General features: G+C 37.9%; 1 protein-coding gene across 2 annotated transcripts in view; it reads left to right on the top strand.

The window, feature by feature from the left end:
* Window positions 1–21,100, top strand: part of PPP3CA (protein phosphatase 3 catalytic subunit alpha) — a 204,003-nt gene that overhangs the window by 131,143 nt on the left and 51,760 nt on the right. For both annotated transcript variants that reach the window (XM_074866824.1, XM_074866825.1), the window contains exon 3: window positions 13,673–13,797. In XM_074866824.1, coding sequence (XP_074722925.1) covers window positions 13,673–13,797 — 125 coding nt within the window. The remainder of the gene's footprint in view (window positions 1–13,672; window positions 13,798–21,100) is intronic.

The raw sequence follows: 21,100 nt of genomic DNA, 5'->3' as shown, positions 1-21,100 counted from the left end.
GACCCACAATTACTTTCTTTATGGGTGATGATCTTCTGAAACCTGATTATCTTACTTGTATGTTTTTTGAAGATAAGATCCTATCTGCACTGACTCATATTTTTTGTCATCATGATGTGCCTTCTTTTTTTATAAGAAGCTTCTGTTGATTTTTTTCTTTTAGTCACATGCTTTTCAGCTTTCTAGCAGGCTATTCATGGTAGATAGACCGTTGTCGGTTGGAGGTCTTTAATGAATTTTCTCAACAAAGTTCAGTAGCATAAATATTTTAATTTGAAATATATATATACACAAGAAAATAATATAAAGTTTTCAATCAAAATATAGGTTATAAAACTTCTAGACTACATGAAAACTTCTGGGATTAGTAAATACAGGTTTATGATTTTTTTTTTTTATTACTTGGCCACATACAAGAAGCTAGAAAAATGACTGCCAAGCGATTTCTACAGTTTCAGTTAAGCAAAGGCAAGCTTTAACAAACATATGAATACATTAGAATTTTATTATTTTTATGTTCCTGAAGGGTTTCTGCCTTGCAATCACTTCAAATAATCATGCTATTGCAAACCAGAGGGAGTAGCAAGAAGCCTGAAAAGTCACTGAAGTGCAAATAGTGAATTTTTTTTCTTTCACTTGACAGTAACAAATTCATGAGAGAACTGTTTCCCTTGAATTGCTGGACTGCTGAGAGCCAAATTTAACTGATCAGTTGTACTACCAATACAAGGGAGAAGCAGCAGCAGCAATCTGTGCTTCATAAAGGAATCTATAACAAGGGCAAAAGATTTCATTTCATAAAATCAAAGCAGCATGTTCTTGGGAATAAGACTTCTTACAGTTTGCAAGGAATAGAATAGCCAGAAATATGCATAGAAGAAATAATATAAATTCCATCATGAAAATGTGACTTCAGTGTAGAAAATTGCAGGTCAGCTATTCTTCTCTTGTAGAGGAGCTAGTTAGTTAAGCTACCTACACATTCTAGAAAATAAACAGAATTAGACATTAATAAAGGAATGAATGAAATAAATAGTAAATATGGTAAATAAAGGAAAGCTGAGTGGACCCACTTTTTGTAGTGAAGGTCTATTGAATTGAGGCTGGAGTTACGATTTCTTACCAGGTGCTGGGGTCCAAACTTTCTGGCTTGACACCAAGTGAATGGTGGTAGCATCAGCTCTCCGTCAATACCTACCAATTTTAACTCTCCTGAAAATGTCTCTTAATGTTTGTTTGTTTGTTTTTTTTAAATTAGCAACAATGTAAAATTTAAGTATCTGGAAGTATCACTTGACCCATAAAGGCTTATAAACCCAGGGTAGATGCATACAAAAACATTGTTGCTTGAAAAAGACAATGGAATCTTGTGTGTTGACTGTTTTCCTTAACAATGACAGCAATTTTATTGCAAGAAAATTTAGAACAACGCTGGATTTAGTGCATTTGTCCTGAATGTGTGAGAAAGTTGACTCTTCATTTGGCATTTGTTTTTTGGGTTTGGTTTTCTTTTTGTAGTACTAGTTTTTGTTTTATTTTAATGAATGTTCAGCTTCCCCTGATGATTCACTCTTTAGTCAATTATTTCATTGTTCTGGTGAAGGATTATGGTCAGAGTGACTCCCGTAGTTGCCTTGATAAGGGCATGTGGTTTTGAGTGCTTTCTTGCATTTTTGCTTGACTTTGACCAGAGGTTGCAGAGCTTTGCTGAGCAGAAGCATGTGCTGTGAATGCCAGCTTGTCACTAACCTGCATGGGATGGAACCTCAGTCTGTAAGAGGTGGTAGAAAGTGGCATTTCCCTCTGAAATTTAGCGTTAATGAGGAGTCACAAACACCCCACGAATTAATAACACTCTAGATAGTTTCAAGTAAAAGAAATACTCTGTAGCTGTGAGCATTTCCACATGTTTCCTTTTGCCAAATAACTTTTCACCATAAATGTTTTCGTGGTCCTTGTTTTCTACAGCTGCGAGATTAATTCAGAGTGCAGGAAGTGCATGCTAAAGAAATTGAGAGGTGAGAAAAATGCAATTGTTTTAATATCATGAAAAGGATTATACTTGTTTTTGTGCAGGACAAAGGTAAAGTAAACGATAGCTGCATTTTGGGTTAGTATTGTAATAGTTGTAGTTGGAAAGAACATTTTCTTCAGTGAATTAAACTGATAATGTATTTGGTCTTAGCCAAAAGCAGACAATCTTCTTTCAGAAAAATTAGTCATTCTGCAGAGCAAGAGAGTTAAAGAAGAAAGTAATTCTGAAAGAAGGGCTTAACTTCTTCAGTCACCGCATGAACATAGTGTTGTGTTGAAAAAAATATCGCTAGTACCCAACTTGCATGGAATAGAAACAGGGAAATGGTCATCTTTTAGTGTCCCATTAAAACATTGTTTTGCTGTATGCTCTGGCAGGATAGTGTTACTTCTAATATTCGAAGGAGTATGTACATTGTGGTCTAAAATAATGATCACAGTTCTGGTTATTCCAATACATTGTGGAAGTACAGCTCATATTAGCCCACTAAGGCTCTGAACAATAGGCGTCTCCTGCTAAAATACAGATTTGCCTTTTTGCACTGGAAGTAATAGTCATTTAGCAGTATTCTGCTCCTTAAATGCATAATGTCTTACAGAGCTCGAGTATTATGCTTGTATCTAGTAGTAGTTCACACACCAACCTCCCAAGAAGAGCAAGCACAAGGGACATTGTTTCAGAAGTGACTTCAGTTATTCAAAAATGAGAGAAGAAAAAAGAAATGGTTTTTTTCTTGTCTGTCATATTTTTTATTTTTCTGCCACCTCATTATTGAAACTAACAGATGTGTGAGATTGGATTTCCTCCCTGAACTAGGAGGACTTGAATATTAGACTGTTTATACTGTCCCAATGATGAGAGAAGAGTATGAGCTATGGCATTAATACAGACAGGTAAATCTGGAGAAAAAGAGTTCAGTAGGTATTTCCCAGTGTTTTGAGAATAGCCAAGAAACTTTGCTTGCAAGCCAGATGAAATACCGATTTACTTATCAAATAGCTTTTTCTTGGTCAGTATGACTTCACAAAATGCAAATTTAGGAAGTAGCTTGTTTTTCTACTTCATAGCAGTTTGGAAATCCCTATAAGAGAAGGTCTGTGACAACAGGAGACAAGGTTGTGTGAACTGAGTGGAGCAGAACCAAATTTGGCCTAAGCAACTGATTGAAGTCAATGCTAGTAGTTACCCAGTGAAGCTGTGTATCTTCAGATCTTTGAAGTCAAGGACTAAGTAAACAGGAGGAAAATGGACATTGTGTAGCAGTAAGTTGGCCCAAACATATTCTCGTTTGAGTATTACAGCAGTCAGCAGAGCAGTAGCATGCAAAGCCAGGTCCTTATCTTTGAAGTCACATCAGGTACAAAGCTTTATTTCATACTTGTTACGGCAGTCTCTTGATACAGCCATACAGGTATGGCTACCCTGCCATCAGTAATGCACACCTACAGCTGCAGTATTGTATTTTGAACAAACCTATATTTGAGGGGTTTTATGCAATTCTTTTGTCAGACACTTTGCATGGTAATTGTTTCTTCTGGTGTGTGGCACCGTTGCTTCCTGATAATGGGATTTGCTGCTTTTATGTTTAGGGTTGGAATTGCTCTCTCAAAAAAGATCTGGTGTTTGAGGGAATCAGTTGCTGGTCTGACCTCTTGTATTTTCTGTTAAAAACACATCCTTATTAATGTTGTTGCTTTAAGAGGAAATGCATTGTATACTTCTTTTACTATACATGCTGCATTTAAATGGATGTACATTTATATTTTAAAACAAAATTTCATAAGGTCACATAAACACTGTTTCATATTTAGATTATGTGTATGTCCAGGATTATGGTATTCCATATTCTTTGAAACCAGATAATCTGGAAAGTGCTGTGAAAGAAGTAATGACATAGTTCCCATCAGAATTAATGAACTCTGTAGCTAGATCCTCTGAACTTCCTGAAAATCTTGTCCTTGCAATATAAAAAGCTGACTCAGATGTTTATTTTAGATCTGTATATATAACTTTTAATTAAAAACTGAAATCTGTGAGATTATTTTTCTCATCTGGAACTGTAGCTGGGGGTGTTTTCAGGCAGTCTATATTCTGATTGCATGATTTGCATTTGTATGGTTTGTTCAGCTGAGGCTAATTCAAATAGTGGAGGCCTCTATCCTGCAAGTGCAAGAAGTAAGGTGGTAGAAATCCATGGATGGAGGTACTGAATTCACATATATTTAATTCCCATAACAAATTTAACCTAATCAAATGCCAGTGAAATCCTGTTTGGCTGATTGGTAAGATATTAAACATTTATTTAGCTCCCCTTGGAATGTGTGGTCTGTAGTTAATAAAAATGTATCTGATAAGTTTATATTGGAAACCTAAAAGGATGTCATATTTGAGATTACTGATAGACTACAGACTAGAAGAGGGCCATAAAATGCTAATTCGGTATAATAGATTTTTTTCCACTTTTTTCACCTGATATTCTCTTTGCAAGCTATTTTTTGATGGTGACCTTTTCTTCTTACCTCTGTTTCTGAACAGCAGTACTCTGTTACCTCCCAGAACAACTTACTGCATGTGGTATGGCTGTCTCTCCCCTCCTCTGACTTTGTTTTTTGGGTTTTTCCCTCCTCAGCCAGCCATTGGGAAAACAAATCTCATTACAGTGGGAGAGTCTGTTTAGTTTGCTTGAGGAACATGGTGCAGGAGTTAGCCCATATCTGCCTGGGCGCTACCCCTAACGCTACCCAGAGACCTCTAAATTGTGTGCACTTCTTATGTGCCTAATAGTAGCAAGGTTGTGCAAAGAAACATAATTAAGGCTCTTCATCAGTGTGACTTCTTTGTGTTCATTTTCATAATTGTCATTAAGTGACAGCAGGTTTTTTTCCTGAAACTAGATGGTCTTTAAGGTCCCTTCCAACCCAAACCATTCTATGATTCATGTTGACTTAGGATCAGCATATGAATTTAACCACCTATTCAAGATCATGTTTAGGTATATGTTTTCAGCAAGAGGAAATTAATGTGGTCAACTCCTTCTTGCACTGGCTTCCCTAACTAATTGTCATATCAGCTTTTACCAGGACTTAAATAACTATGGAGAGCTTTCTCTTAAAAGCACTTTCCTCAAACGTTAATCATTTTTCACCAAGAATTAGATTTGTGTAAGATTTTAGTTATAGAATTTAGATTCTATAATTTTAAAAAGTCATCTTACGTGGCTTGAGCTAGAATTGGGAAACCTGCATGTTATTTGCTTTCCTTAATCCTATACCCATACACTAGCCTGTGAGTAATAGCTCAAGCCCATTAAAGACATGGGTGCAAAAGTTGAGGTTAAAGCTCAGTAGGTCTTCACTGCTGGTTCTTTTTGCTCATGGCTCTGAATATAGACCATTAAGCCCAAATGCTGAACTTCATAGAATTTGTTGGAAGCTGATTATGCTGGCTCCTTCCACTCAGGGTCCATGCAGGTATCCATGTGGATACTGCCAGTTGCTTATTAAGAGCCCAGGAGTTTGAGAAATAGCATTTTTATTTTCCTTCAACATCTGTTTCTGGGAAATACAGGCAGAGTGCAATAGATCCAAAGGTAATGAACAAATGCATTTGTCTGTGTCGAGCAAATGTTTGTTTTCTGCCAATAAGACAAATTGTTGTGCTGAAGGAAGGAGAATTGTTTTTGTCATAGAGTAATGCTTCTGATTCTTAATAAAACACCAAGTGGGGGTGGGCTTGTGCATAAAGCAGGTCTGTAATGGCACAGAATGAGGAAACTGTGATAACAAATGTTACCCTCTGGTGAAAATGAAAAATATATATTACAAGCCAACATGAACGTCCAGTTTTTGTGGTTAGGTTTTTAGATTCTAGGCATTAATATACTGAAGCTCGGCATGCTAATGCTGCTAACCATAAAATCTTGTATATTGTTGGGTGCTTGGAAGGTAATTGGATTGCAGTCTGTTAGGGCAATACTGCTCTAATATTCTACAGTAAGAAGAGCAAACAAGGATACTTATCCATCAAGCCCCTGTAAATACCGAGGGCTTCTTTGAGCTTTATATAACTGTCGCTGTATCCATATAATACCAGTGCCTTTGTTTTAACTTTACTGGGGTTGGGATTTGTGCTGCTGAGAGAAATACTTACTGTAAAGAAAAAATGATCCTAAGAGTTGAATTAAATCAGGAAAAAAAAAAAAAAAGCACATTAAATCACGAAGGACCAGCTACAAACTACTTCTAACGGCAAATTGCTGACTCTGGATAAATATTGTATAGCAAAAAACTAGTGGAGGCCTCTTCAACAAGATTAGTGAGAAAGATGTAACACTGAGTAATTCTAATCACAAATTCTATGTTATGGATGGACAATATTATGGTCCAATCTATGCAAATAAAAGCTATTCCCAGAATAAAACAACATTGAATTTTATGCTTCTGTTTTCTACAGAGCTGAGCGTGTTTGAACTTCTCTTCAAAAGCCCTTTCTCATTTTGCCTTGTTTCACCTTTCCTAAATTTAATTTGGAGCATTGTGTGTAAAGCCAGGCTGTGCCTGCTTCTTGTGCAGGGTGTTCCTTTCTCATTGAAAGGGCTCTCTTCTTCAGGTGCATTGAATTGGATGGAGCAATATGAGGATGTGTTGTTCCCTCTCTGGCTATCCCTGCTCTCCCACTGACCGAACTTGTGACCTTATAAATTATTAAACTTCCCCAGGCCTTTGTGTTTTATGTCTGTAAAACTGAGGATAAGAGAATTTCCCTATTGGTATAAGTAACATTGATCTAAGGATATGAGCTGAAAATCCTGACCCATACACCAATGAAGCACTTTCCTTGCAAGTAGTCCTTCTGATGGCATTATCTGTGGAATAAGCATTGCTCCCAGATACTGAGGGTGCATTAACAGGGGGTAATGACAGCACATTTGCTCTTCCATTTGCTGCAGAGGATGCTTAGGGGTGGTGCTGACCTTGGAGGGTGGCAGGTGAAGAGCTGGTTGTTTCTTTCATGTGTCTGGGAGTGAATGCTGTTTTATTCCTCTCCTGTTTTGTTGCTCTCCTCGTGACCTGATTGAGCATCGTCTGGTGCATGGGATGAGAGCACATTTCCCTGTTGATCTTGCAAAAATTCTGCAAAATATTCATTAGATCACCATCCGCTTTCTACTATGACTCTGCTATGTTGCTTTGACCAGGAATTGAAAGTTTTCATTTGGCACCCCACTGCTGTGATACCCACTTACTGTTCTGAAAAACTCAGCTAGGGTAGGAGCATGGAGGGAAGTGTTTTCTCTGCCAGTGTAGGCTTTACAGTACTAGGTAGAGTCTGTTTCCTGAGACTCTGTTGGTTCTGGTATCTCATATATACAAAGGCCAGGTTTATGTACATGGTTTTTATTTTGTTTTGAGACACTGCAAATAATTTTGTGATACAAAAAGTAATTTTGTGGAGCTATTTTTAAAAACTTTGTGCTGAAGATATTTTTGTAGCCTTAACATCTTGAAGGGCTTGCTGCCACGTGGTTTAGGGTTTTTTTGCTTCCTCCTTCACCAGAGAATATTGATGACTGTTGTCCTGAAGGTCTTTTCTGTTGTGATGTTTTCCTTCCTCTCTCTTTCACTCTACCTCTTCAAATTGTGTCATTAATTTGTTCTAGCTTTCAGGGGATGGTGGGAGAAAACTAACTCCTATTACAAGGACTGAGCGTGGGTTGATCTTTGCAGACACTAGCTTTTCAAGTGTTGGCAGAGCAGAACACAGTATAGTGTCCTCGTGTGTTGCACAGAAAACAGTTTTTTTCCCAAGATACTACTTTTTTTTTCCTCACTACAAAGAAGGAAAGTTGGCAACCAAACATTGTCAAATGTGACATTGATGGTCCACTTGAGGTTTTCTTTGCTATACCTGTATGGCTAATGGTTTCTGGTTTTATCTTTGGTGAAGCAGGCTCTTTATGAAAATACGTAATTGCAGTTTTTTTGTTAATGCCAATCTGGTAGTATAAACTCATCAATTTGCATGCAGTGATCGAAGGAAGAAGATAGATGAAAGCCTATTATAATCGTGTTAGATAACCAGATATGAATATGAATGAGATCATGCCTCTTTTGGAAATACAGAGCTGTGTTGTTCAATACACTTAGTATAACAAACATTCATAAGAAAAACCATTATGTTGAGCCTAGTAGATGTTTTCTTAGGACGATAAGTTACTTAGTGAGCTGTCTAAATGATTCTGACTTTAATTTGAGTAAGTAATGAAGTCTGCAAGTTCTTTAAATGTCTTTCTTATAAACAGAAACAGAACCACATGACTATAAAACAATGTATGTAACTTAACCCTGAGTTTGTGTCTTGAGCAATGCTTTAGTGGGCAGCTATGAATAAAAACTTCTGGAGTTTCTTCTTTTATTTTGTACTACTTCTTCCTCCTTGTTCTCCAAAAAGTAAGGAAGAAAATTGCTCAATCTTCCACAATTAAAATAAAATAAAAATGCATGGAACAAAACTGGTATTTCAAACATTTCATACTGCTGTGGCAATATATAGTGTTCCTCAGAAACATGTGCGCTTGGAAGCAAAGCTCGTTCAAGCTCAAAGATTGTGTAATCAAAGACATTTGACTTTTATATGTGACTTTGTTCTTAAATCTCAGGGAAAACGAGAGCCTTCTGGTTAATAGTTGAGCCCTTCAGGAGCAATGTAGTAGTTTTTCTCAAAGCACCTGAGAATTTCATGCATATAGCTCTTGGAGGTGTCTTCCCTCATATTTATCAGTTGGCTAAGGAAACCCAGTCTTTGACTCCTCAGCTATAGAAGCTCATCTACTTGTTCTTGCTTTGCTTTTGTGTATCCACTATGGCTTGTAATTATTCCTTCCTCACTTGGCTTCTTCATTCAGCCACTGGTAACTTTTCATTGTGTCAAACTGCTTCCCTGGAGAAATAGTTGGGATATACTTCTATATACACTGGGGTATGCAGCCTCTTTACCATCTTATCCTGTGAACCTGGACAAATGAGCGTCCACGAGTCAGCTCAGACACGTGCAGGTTTACATGGTGCACTTGTCCCTTTTTCAGTAAGTCTTTGCAAGTACCTGGTGTCTGTGGAAAACGGTAAGCTCTTGGAAGCATGTGCTAACTAGTGGAATGGTAAGCAGCTAAACACTTCCTAAACAAAGCAGAACCCATTTGCGATTTGCAGTCTGCATTCTGCAGTGTAACTCAAGAGGGTGTTTTGCAGTAGGTTTTGCAGCATTGCTTGCTGCTTTGCTGAAGCACAGCCTCTTGGAGCTCAGTGCAAAGACATCCCTAGTTCAGTGAATGTAAAGAACAAGTTGTCAAGTGATGGATAATATTCCCTACACAGTGTTAGTTTCTCCTTTAAAAGGTGTCTACTTCATTATTGTTAATTGTCATACATGTATGAGTTTGCAGATGTTGCTTCTGAAGCTGATGATGGAGTGTTGCATATCTGCTCCTAATCCCTGATGACATTTGAAGATGGAGATATAATTTTTTGATACATGGAATGTAAATTCACTTGAAACATTAATAGTATTTTACTATCAGACTATAATGTTAAACCAATTAAGTATATACATGATAAATGAGAAAATAAGTGCAGCATATCCAAACTGTTGCAGATAGAAGATTTTTGACTTGACAGTGTTTAATGTACTATGAATATAAATTTTGTTCTTAATATCCATCGAGAGTGGGAAACCACACAGAATAATCTCTGGACTGAGTTTGTATGTCGTGAAGAGCATTTAGTTATCTGAAGGAAAAATATAATAATATAATGGGCAGTCCTGTGAACTTGAATCTTTTGGAGGGGGGCCTGTGTCTTACCTTAAAACTTCCTTGACAGAGACAAATTTCTAAGGAGTCCACAAACAGCCAGTGTTTCTTAAACCTTCTGATTGCACCAATGAATTCAGTAGGAGATCAGTTGAAAACAGCTTAAAAAACTTCTTCACATAGTGTGTTGTGCGGTTCTGGAGCTTACTGCCCTGAGAGGTTAGGTAGATAGACACTATTGAGAGACTTGGATAGACAAATTCACAGGGAACAAGTTTGGTGCCTGAACTGATCCCTGGAAATGGTTTCCCAAAAGTGCCATCAAGTCATGACCAGTGATGTAGGAAAATATGTGTATTTCTAACAGAAGACATACCACCTGGTGTTCCTCCTTTTGATAAATTTGTTTTATGTGAACACAACTGCTTTTAATGTTAATTACATACACATACAAACTGTGTTTTATGTTCCCTGTGTTCATACTTTAAATTCATAAGTACGTGGAGATCATTGTTAAGAATTGAATTTCCTGCTTCACTGTGCTGGGTTTTATTTTGTTGTTATTTGATGGGAAAATGTTCATATCTTGTTGAATGCGTTGTTCGATAGCAAGTGTTCTAGTACTAAAAAAGGGCCTGCACAAGTCTAAAAAGGACATTTTTGACACAGTTAAAAGATCCAGTGGTAATGCTTGTACAAAAGTAAATGTGAATATATAATAATTAGTGTGCTTTCAAATTTTTTTTCTGTAACATGAAGGGGGATGGTAGTGAACTTAAAGGAGCTTTGTAGAGGCAGTGTGGAGTGGATGTGGGACCGCTCCTGTGGGGTCTTGGTGGGACAGTGCTGCAAGGCTCTTTGTTAGTGATGGGAAGCTGCAAGACAAGACATGAAGGGTATGGCAGGGTTACTGGCTGATGGATGTTTCTGCCTTTATGAATGGAAATATGATGCTGGATCTCTTTTGCCCCCACCTATTGGAAGATAAAACATTGATCTGGCTGCCTGGGAAATCTTCCAGTTTTGAGATTACCTGAAAAGTATAAGATCCTTAAACTATTCCATGCCATTCCAGTGAAATACTAATTGGATTAACTGTACATAACATTGTGGTCTTTCAGTAGGAATTCTGGGATCTGACCATGATAAATTAAATCTCAATGTTAACTCTTACTTTTGAGCATTTTGTCTTCCTCCTACCTGCAGATTTTAAGCTTCTCCTTTGGAACTACTTTAATTGCTTGGCAAGGTTGGGTCTGAGGGCTTTTTAGCTTTCCATCTTTTTTTTCCTGGATACGTTTCTGCATCTGTTGTCAAGTATAAAAAGAGTAGGCTGCTGCATGAAGAGTGCCTGGAATATCCATTGAATATTGATTTTTCAAGTCAAGATTTCTCAAGTTCAGAATTTTGCAAGTCATGGGATTGCAGGGCTCTGCACTTCCTATTCTGTCCTCATCACTAGTTTGCTCTGCTTTTCTGACTTGTGACAAATTCATGGGCATATAGCTACTTGGAGAAAGCTCTCTAACATTCTTGGTTTCTCTGTAATGGCCTCTGTATTTACCTGATCACACATGTCCGCATAACAACAACAACAACAAAAATATCTTGTTTCTTCCTGCTTTAGTGAAAGAGCAAAAGTTAAATCCATTTAAAAATCTTTCAGTCTTGTTCAACTTCAGTTTTTTGCAGTTGGAGCAAATGGGGGCGGGCGATAATTGGTAGAGCTGTACAGTTATATAACTAAAAGCTTTTCTGCTGGAAGTTAGGAGAGCAGATTGCTTGGCCATCAATATGCGACACGTGTTCTTAATCTTCCCACAGTGTCCATGCAGAGGAGTACAGTCAAGCAGTGTGTATTGGTTTGGTAGATTAATGTGTTCAAATAAAAATGCTATCAAAAAATTTCCTTTGGGGTACTTTTATTTTAGAGAAAGAGGGGTGGTGTTATACCACTTGAGGATTTAAATAGTATTTATTTTGCATAATTAATGGCAGATATTATTCTTAGATAGAAATGATAACTGTTGATGGCTTTCAACATTAAGGTTGTCATCTAAAACTCTTGGGGGGGAAATCAACTAGGGAAAAGAGATTATACAACGTAACACAGCAGTGATAAGAGTACTATATGCTATTTTATGGGGAAAATACCTTGTTACTATGATAGAAGAATGCTCAGCTAGCCAGCACTAGTGAATTGTGTCACCAATTCCATATAAATATTCATGAAAGCAGTGACTGGGACATCAGAGTTTTTTTCTGTACCTGAGGGGGGGTTGTTTGGTTTTGGTTTGGGTGGGAATTTTTTTGTTTGTTTTTAGACAGAATGACGATGTTATAGTGATCCTATTGTTAGTGTATGCATTCAGAGAAAAGTGATGTAAGTAAAAAATATAATGTGACACTAGGCTGAGATGAAAGACAATAATGTATGAACACTGTTTGCACTGCGAGTTTGTTGGATTTGGTGTTACAAGCTGTTCTATATAGTCCTTTTGTATCCTCGTGGAGATGTGACTTCAGCTTCTCCATGGCATGCGATAAATGTGAGGTTTGTTTATCTGTGATAGAACAAGACCTCTGAATCAACTTCCAGATAAAAGCTCAAATGAGAGCACTGCTTGAATACAAAAGCTTGAACCATTACATCAGAGAGAGCATCTGAAGTCTTCTGAATTTAGTGTTAGCAATAAATAAGAAGCTGTGCTGCTGTTGCAAGATAAGGTCTACTTTGGACCATTAGTTTATTCAGTTTCTTCATAATCACCTTTCCAGTTTGCAAATCACATTTTTTTGGGGTTACTGAAGGTAGAACCAGTCTAAACTGACCTCAGTAACAGTCAAGGCCATTAACATTTTCTTTGTCTGGGTTTGGCCCTAAACTGGGGGCTTCTCGCCCTCCCTTAGGTAGAGGAAACAAAGCCAGGCAAAGGGAAGCAGGTTTTGGCACAGCACTGTTAGTTGAACTTCCATAGAGGCCTCCAAAAGTAAAGCATTGCCTGCCTTCCTGCAGGTGCTTAAAATCACCCACCACAGAGTTTACAATTTCACAACATAGCCAAGCCAATCTCTTAGCTCTAAGGTACAAAAAGAGGCATCCTTACTTATTAGCCCCGACTTCACATCACTTGTGCTCTGTCATGTTTCTTGGGAGCTGCTCTTTTTAGAGAAGCCGCTTGTTAGATTTACTTCATTGCAATGAAGTGAAACAAATCATAATTATATGAGGTTAAATAAAGTGGTAGAGGTTAAAGCATGAAAAATCAGTGTCCTCTCATGAAAGACATACTTTGGGAAAGCAAGCAGGCCATTTTTCTATACAGAAAGCAGAAGTCAGGAACTTGTCAGTTTAACCAGTGGCATACACAGGACAGGCATGCTTTGCATTTTGTAGAAAGCCTGTTGGTGTTTGTCTGGGTTTAAGACTAGGAGAAACAGAGGAGTGATATCAAAAGAAAGATTAACATTGCTTGAACATGTTCTCTTTTTCAGGACGACTTTGGTTTGTCTTACTACTATTGTCAGTATTGTATGCTCTGCTGGGCAGTAGGAGGAATGGACAGATACTTATGAAAATAATTATAGATCAGATTTGCCTGATGGCTCCTATTAATTAGTTGGTAGCCTTTTGCACACACGTATATGGATACATTGTCATAGAAAAGCAACTTCTGCTGAGCAGTTGCCAGCTCCCGCTGGTCGCTTAACTAGAGGATGATGTACAAAGTTGTTGTAACCCATTTCTTATAGGACAGTGACTTCAGAACGCATGTGCCTAAGATGATCTTCACACGGTGAATCTGAATATTGTTCTTTTTCTCTTCTAGTTTGTGGAGACATCCATGGTCAGTTCTTTGACTTGATGAAACTGTTTGAAGTGGGAGGTTCTCCTGCCAACACACGGTATCTCTTCCTGGGGGACTACGTGGACAGAGGGTACTTCAGCATTGAAGTAAGTTTCTTATTTCTGTTTTTGGCTGTGAAACTGCTTGCAGCCTATTGTGTATATTTAGCATTGTAATTTAACCAGTTCAGGAATACTGAAACGCTTCGCAGATACAACTTGTGAGCAAAAGAAATCCGTGTTAATGTCACTGTTGGTGTTTTCATAGAGGTTGCTTGGTATCCAGCCAAGCCCCACTACATCTGTGCCGGAAAGCTGACAGAGAACAGACCTTGGTGCTAACTAGTGGCCATCCAAATATAGCACCGAAGGCAGTCTGCTCTGCAGCTTGCACAAGCTAAATAGGATGAATAGACATGAGGTATTAGAAAAGAGACATAACAGAAAAACTAAATTAACAGCTCATAGTTTAGTTTGACTTTTAGGTTTATTTGATCTCAGTCTTTTGGATGCAAAGTTTCATGAAAGTGGAAGGACTAGATAGGGGGTAATTGAGTCAAAAAGCCAGCAGATATCATGCTGTGCTGGAGAAAATGAATGAGTTCTGTTTAGATATGGCATGCAGGAGTGCGTGATCTCTGGCTTTTGATGCAGCACTTGAATCCGCAGAGAAGTGATGCACATGTTCCCTGTTGAAGGTGCTGAGACATGGTGCAGACTCCAGTATCAGGTTGTAGTATGCGAAGGTCAAATGATAGCATCTTTAGCTGGCTTGCAAAGGAAACGGCATCCTATCCAACTGCCCACATTTGACTAGAAGCAAGTCAAATACCAAGAACAAATCCTTTGTTCCAGTGCTCAAAAAACAAATGGGATTTTTTCTTCCGTGTTGCTGCTTGATTATGCAAACTGACAGATCAGGTGCACAATTATCAACTAAAATCTAATCTGGATTTGTTCATCCAGGTCTTAGTTGATCTAGTCACTGAACGGTCAGTCAGAAACCCTTGCAGCAGCTTTTGAACTACAACTGGACTCCTTTCTTTGAAACATTTAGACTTTAACCCCCTCTGAATCAAGAGAGAATACCCATTCTCTGTTAGAAGCAATACAGGTCCTGTATTATGTGGCTGTGTGTCTGTGACTAGATAAGATGGCAGCATGCAAGAACACATATTGCTGTTTCATTCTACATACCGCATCTTAGTACACTGTTGCCATATTGATATAAAAATATGTAATCCCAAACAGCCGAGTTACTTATGTGATTGTAAAATGGATCATCTTGCCAGTTTTATATTTATAGTATGAAGAGAAGTTTCTTTAAAATAAAATTCTGTAAAACTACTTTTGTTTTATTAGTTCACTTTAAAACTTAATTTAAAATGTTAACAGAATCTTTGGGAGGTGGCACATTTTACAAACAGAAATAAGCTGTTCCAAGTGCAAATGCTCTAAAAACTTAAGAATTGCAAGGTTCTTTCACCCACCTGCCAAAAATCAATATAATTAGGATTTAGTCTCATACTAAAGTCAACACTTTGATCATGATTTTTTTTGAGCCACATGTGCCTGCTTCCGTCCTTCTCTAATCCACAGTGAGCTGTGAGCTAAATCATCACTGTGTGGTTTACCATGATGGATCACTTGGGGAGGATTGGGAGTGTGGGTAGTGGCTTCACAGGCTTAAACTATTGTGCAACTCAATCCTGAACTACCATTTTTCAGTTGTGATAACCTGGTTCATATCTCCTGTAGACTTCAACCAAGCCGAGTTGTATCTGGAAGAGGAGAGTTTTGTCTTCATTTCTATATATGTTTTTAATATAAGAAATAGAACAAGTGGGTTTCCTTCAGCTTTCAAGTGCTTGTCTGACAGTTTGCCAAAATTTACTCCAGGGCTATTATCTATTAAAGAGAATAGCAAGCTGTATAACACAAAGCAAAATAGCTTACGGGTGGGGAATAAGCCCCTTAAAATTACTCATTTAGCAATCTGCACATACATATTTAGCAAATTATATTCTGAATTTAGTTTTTCCATTCTGAAACACTGCTTTTTCACTAGAAGCAGTACTGACTTCTGCCAGTGCCAAGGAAATATCTGAGATGTCATTTATACTATTCCTTTTTGTATGTAAGGTTCTCACATTACTACTTTCTTGGTCACATAACTGATTCTCCCCACCTGCCACCTTGATTAAAGAATGCCTTTGAAGGGAAAGTCAGGTTTCTCTTTTGTATGTGTATTTGGATGTAGAGCTATGCATTCAGGCATGAACTCAGAACAATAAATAGTGACATGGAAAGGAAAATGGTGAAGAATGCAACTTGGCATTTGGGGGGGTGGGGGGGGGGGGGGGATGCTTTTGGAAGGGGCCCTGAGCACGTTTAGCAGGCACCAGCTCTTGCCAGTACTTTGTGCGGGAGAAGTCATGGTGGTAAAGAGTCCTAGCCTGATCTCAATGCATATTCCTACTGCGCCAGTCACACTGTGATCTTTATTCCATTGATCTGTTGGTTCCCATTTCTGCTATGTAGGCATGAGACTATTGCAGTTCTGGGGCCTTTCCAGAAGAATTAAGTAACTGGTCCAAGGTACTAATCACAAGTAATGTAAGCTTTAAAAAAAATCCCTTCAATTGCTGTGATATCTAGCGTAAAAGTGACACCATTGAGCCTAGACCTAGCTGAGTTCTGGTAGTGGGCGAGATAATCCTTGTCTGTGGGCTGCAAAGCATTTGGGATTCTTCTGGATGAAAGGTACTATATAATGTGAGCTATTATCATTAAGAACAGAGGAAGAAATTACATAAGGTAGGTGGAAGGCATTTGATAACGCAGAGGGTAAAAGAGAAAAGTATTTGTATAAGGCATTCAGCAGAAATAACAGTCCTTGCCCCACAGAGCTTTTGATCTAGGGGCTCAATCCTTCACGTGTGTGCTCCCATTTTTACCAGAGTTAGCTCCGCTGTTTGAACAGGGGATGGTTTGTGTCTTTAAAAGTATTTCTAAACAAGGCGTCACAGGATGAGAGACTAATAAAGGAATTATAACAGGTAAATCAAAAAATGTCAAAATTGTAGGTAGGATGAGACGAAGTTTCTTGGCACAGACAAAATCTTTATCCTGTAGATGCACTCTTCTCCATTTGATTTCTTGGCAGAGCCTGAGCATTTCTTCACTTAGAATAACAAATTTCTGCAAGTTGCAGTATCTGATATGGTGCACTTGTTTCCTCGGCTCCATAACTAATAACATTTCCCTGTTGTGCTTGTGCACTGTTCCAGGGGTTTGACTCCAGAGTAGAAAACCCCTCAATTCTCACTTTCAAACAAGTTTATGGTCATGGGGAAAAGAAACCCAAATGATCAAAACAGAGGGCTATTTTTAAATTGAAATAATAGTTAGACCATAAGTGGTTCTGCAGAAATGGTCTGTAAGGATGAATGACTAATCTCTACTTGAATCTGAAAACTCTTTTGAAAGGCAGACATAAATGCCATGCAGTGTAGGGGCAAGTATACATACAGACTGCTTTTCATCACAGTCTTGGAAAAATTACAATCAGAGTAAATACCAACTATAATGCATTAATAATATTATGTAAATGAACTGTTGGAATTATTTTCCTGCTCTATCCCACATAAAACATACAGGCTTAAATGTCAGTTGAATATCATAAGGTACAAACTGATCATTTTTGACAGAGCAGATAGTTAAGATATAGAGCATTTCATCAACATTCAAAATGAACAAAACCAGAGTTGTGTTTTAAGGTTCAAAACATTCATACATCTTCATTTCCTGAACACAGAGGCTAAAATTCTAGAAGGAGGAACTGGAAGAACAAAGTGAGGTGTTTGGAGTGAGTCTGGAATTTGACCATCGGACCTTGCATTGATTAAAAAAGCATCTGGCACTTGAGATGCTTCTGAACTCGGTGAACTGTTTGAAATTATTAACTGGTCTCTTCCAAGAAAAGAATTGCATATAAATAAATTAGTGTTAGTAAACTGTGCGTGAAGTGAATGTTGGTGAAGCGATGTGTTTGTCGTCTAGAAAGTGCACGCAGTCTTGAGAGGACTTTATTGGAAGAATAAATGCCTTTCAGTTTACTCCATTGCTCTACTGTGTTAATGTTTCCCAATGAACAGCTTGATTTAAAATAGTTTTGACTGGTCAGGAATAGTTTACCAGTGAAATCAATTGGTTTTCTCACTTCTTTCAGAGCAAAGAAAATCCTAATACCTTAATTATCCTAAATTTCCTTCCCTTTTTCTTCTGTGTAACAGTAGCAAATATGTTTCTCTGTAGCAGGAATTTGCATCCTGTAAGATCTCATTTTTGCTGGGCAGTGCTCCTCAGAGCCGTGAATATTCAGTAATTCAGCAAATTCAGATTATTTTTGTATATATTAGATTCCCAGACTGGAACAGCTGTTTGTGTCAGGGCCATCCTCACAGCTTGTCTGGTCCTGTGCCAGTCCCCAACATACCAAAAACCCTTTTGGCTGCAGGGAAAGAACATGGGACGGTACTCTGGAGGTTGCTCGTACCATTTTCCCTGCACTGCTTCCATCTCTCTGTGGGACACATCTCCACAGAAAACAGCTGGGGCCAAGACACAAGGTCCAATGAGAAGAGCTAGGAGCCAGCACTTGGATACCTGTTTAGAAAGTACTAGGTATAAGAATTAGAGGAACATGTAAGAAAAAGAATTGTCTAGTCACTTTTTGATGGAAAAAGAGGTCCTTCCTTTTTGGACATTTTGAGGTCCTTCCAAGGGCTGAAATGGGAGTAGTATAAGGCAAGTAGCAACATTTTGCAGGTGGTCACTTTTAATAAAATCATCTGGGAGTCTAGCTATAAGAGGATCTTGCAATAATTGAAGTCTAGAGGTGCTAAAGTACCATGCAAGTGTCAAAACAAGATCCCAAAGCAGCTTGGGAATATTCAACAGATTTTCAATTTAAAAAATAAACAGAAGTTGAATGAGCAGAATGAGATTACTGAACATTTAGAAACAACTGAGACCCTGACCATGAGGAATGAATTCACTTTTACTCCACAAGAAGTCTATTTCCACAGCAGTAGCTTTTCTAATTTTTAAATACACAAGCTATATGTACATGAGCAGTGGTTTTTAGAAACACAAAACCCAGGTGAAATAAGAGAACACTGGCAAAAAAAATTGTGGCAAAGACTGTAAGTTGTCACTGAAGATGTGGTTGATGCAAGTATCTCTACCTTGTTGTCCCCATTCTGCAGCAGAGCCTTAAGAGAAGAGATCATCTTTTATGCCCTGAATGTTGGGAAAAAAAAGAAATAAACCCTGGTTGTAGTGAAGACAATACAATTTTTTTCTTTATTTTCAGTAGTGTTCAGAGTTTTCTTTCGCTGTGTTCAAGGGATGGTAGTGCAGTGAGTATTGTGAGTATTTTGGTTACAGATGCAATGTATCTTTATTTGTCTCTGAAATAGAGCCCTAATAAATAGTCATATCAGTAGTGTGAATGCAGCTATGTGTGTAAAAAGGTACATGGTTTCCATTGGGATAGTTATTCCATTTCAGAAAGCTGTACCTGTACTAGATACTATGATGTTATAATTATTTCGATGCAATTTTTGTATTTAAGTGAGGTATGTGTTAGTTACAAAGTGAAGGAGCTATGCCAGTATACTGTTCCACAGCTCACAGAGCATCAGTGGAGACTGATTAGCAATACGTGGCTCAACTTACCCGTTTGAGTATGAATTACCTTGCATTTATTCACATTTAATTTCATCTGCTGGGGGAGTACCCAATGCCATCAGTCATTTAGAGGGAGAGGTTCATCTTTTGTTACCCATACAAAGCCATGCAGCCAACAGAGCGAGCAGCATCTCTTTCTTCCTGGCATGATCAGTGCAAGAACATCCAGAAGTGAGTGTGCTGAGTTACAGGTGTTGCTGTGGTTGCAATCTAGGGGCAAGAGAGTAATGATTTTTCAAAGTTCCTTGTTTTGAGCACATAACTTGAGGTGCATGCAAGAAGTCTGGGGCTTTTGATTTTCCTTTTCAGGAGGTGCTAAGATGTCGAATTGTGCAAAGGCTCAAATTCAGCATGAAACAGTGGAGTTAAATCCCCAGTCCATTTTGAAAATATGTGCCTTTGGCTTACACAGGGCTTAACTGCACAGACCTTTTCTTTCCTAATGCTGAGGCTGCCAGAGCCTCAGTAGGAAAATAGCTTGACTATAGGAGCTGGGAGGTAGGCAGATTACCTCTTTGTTTTGAACTTAACGTATCTGCGATTTCAACAGCTGAAAGACAGTAAGCAAATAAGCAGGGATGCCCTTGGAGGACTAGCATTTAGGAGATGTAACTTCTTTTTTTTTTTTTTGATAGTATGAAATGAGACAGGCCAAAAATACATTAAGAGATGTCTAGATCACAAGGTTGTTGCTGTACCTTTGACACAGATTTACAGCAGAGCTGATGTGTAGTATATTCTTGATGACAAAGTTGGAGGAAAAAAAAAGTGATTTTAAAATTTTGCTATTGGGAAGCAATATTACCAAATGATGATTGAAGATTGTACACTCAGATTTTCAACAAGGGCAAATTATGATAAATTGTTTGACTTCAGTAAGAATTACGATATGCAAAGAGTTAGAAAAAAATAAAAACAGAATGTTTGCTCATAATATGTTGTTTGGACATAAGTTTTTGTATGTAAGTGACTGTGTAAGTTGAAAAGCCATGAAAAATTGTCACCCTCATATTTGTTGTTTAGTTTGCATGGGGAAAAAAAAATCTGCTAATTAGTTCTTGTTTACTGTTATGATTTTAAATCACTGGACTACTGAGCAGAAAGGGGAGAAAATTAAAGGAATTATCTGAACAAAATAAGCCTTTGATATGGCACCACTGAAAAAACACAAAATGTGAATGGTGGGCTTACATTATTTAAATGGTGGCAGGGAAACAGAACTTTCTGGACTGCATTGATTCTATGTTATCTTCTCGGTCTGGTTCTCATGAGTGCTTCAAAGGAAGCATAGAAAAAAGAAAAAATAAATCTGTGATAAGCAAATGTAGAGAGATCTACCCGTAAGCAAGTACCAAATGCCAAAAAGATAAAACTTTCAGCTTTCCTTATCTTCCTTGGATGATATTTTAAGTACCTAGTGATCATTTCAATCTTGCCAAGGCTTTATGAAAATGAAAAACTTCATCAGGGAAATGTAAACCATTCTTTTTTATTTTTTAAATTTTTTTTTTAATAAAGCACTTCATCTAAGCACTAATCATTGTGCTTTTCTAAATTATAAGGTGCTTTGGCAAGATTAGAAGCTCTCAGGTAACTTCGATACAACTTTAAAAGCAGGAACCTTTCTTGCGTAGATGGAGGTGTCACTTTAAACTTC

Source organism: Strix uralensis, chromosome 4 (assembly GCF_047716275.1).
Source record: "Strix uralensis isolate ZFMK-TIS-50842 chromosome 4, bStrUra1, whole genome shotgun sequence".
Classification (NCBI taxonomy): domain Eukaryota; kingdom Metazoa; phylum Chordata; class Aves; order Strigiformes; family Strigidae; genus Strix; species Strix uralensis.
The sequence above is the reverse complement of the archived record's forward strand: the minus strand, read 5'-3'. Positions and strand labels throughout refer to the sequence as shown.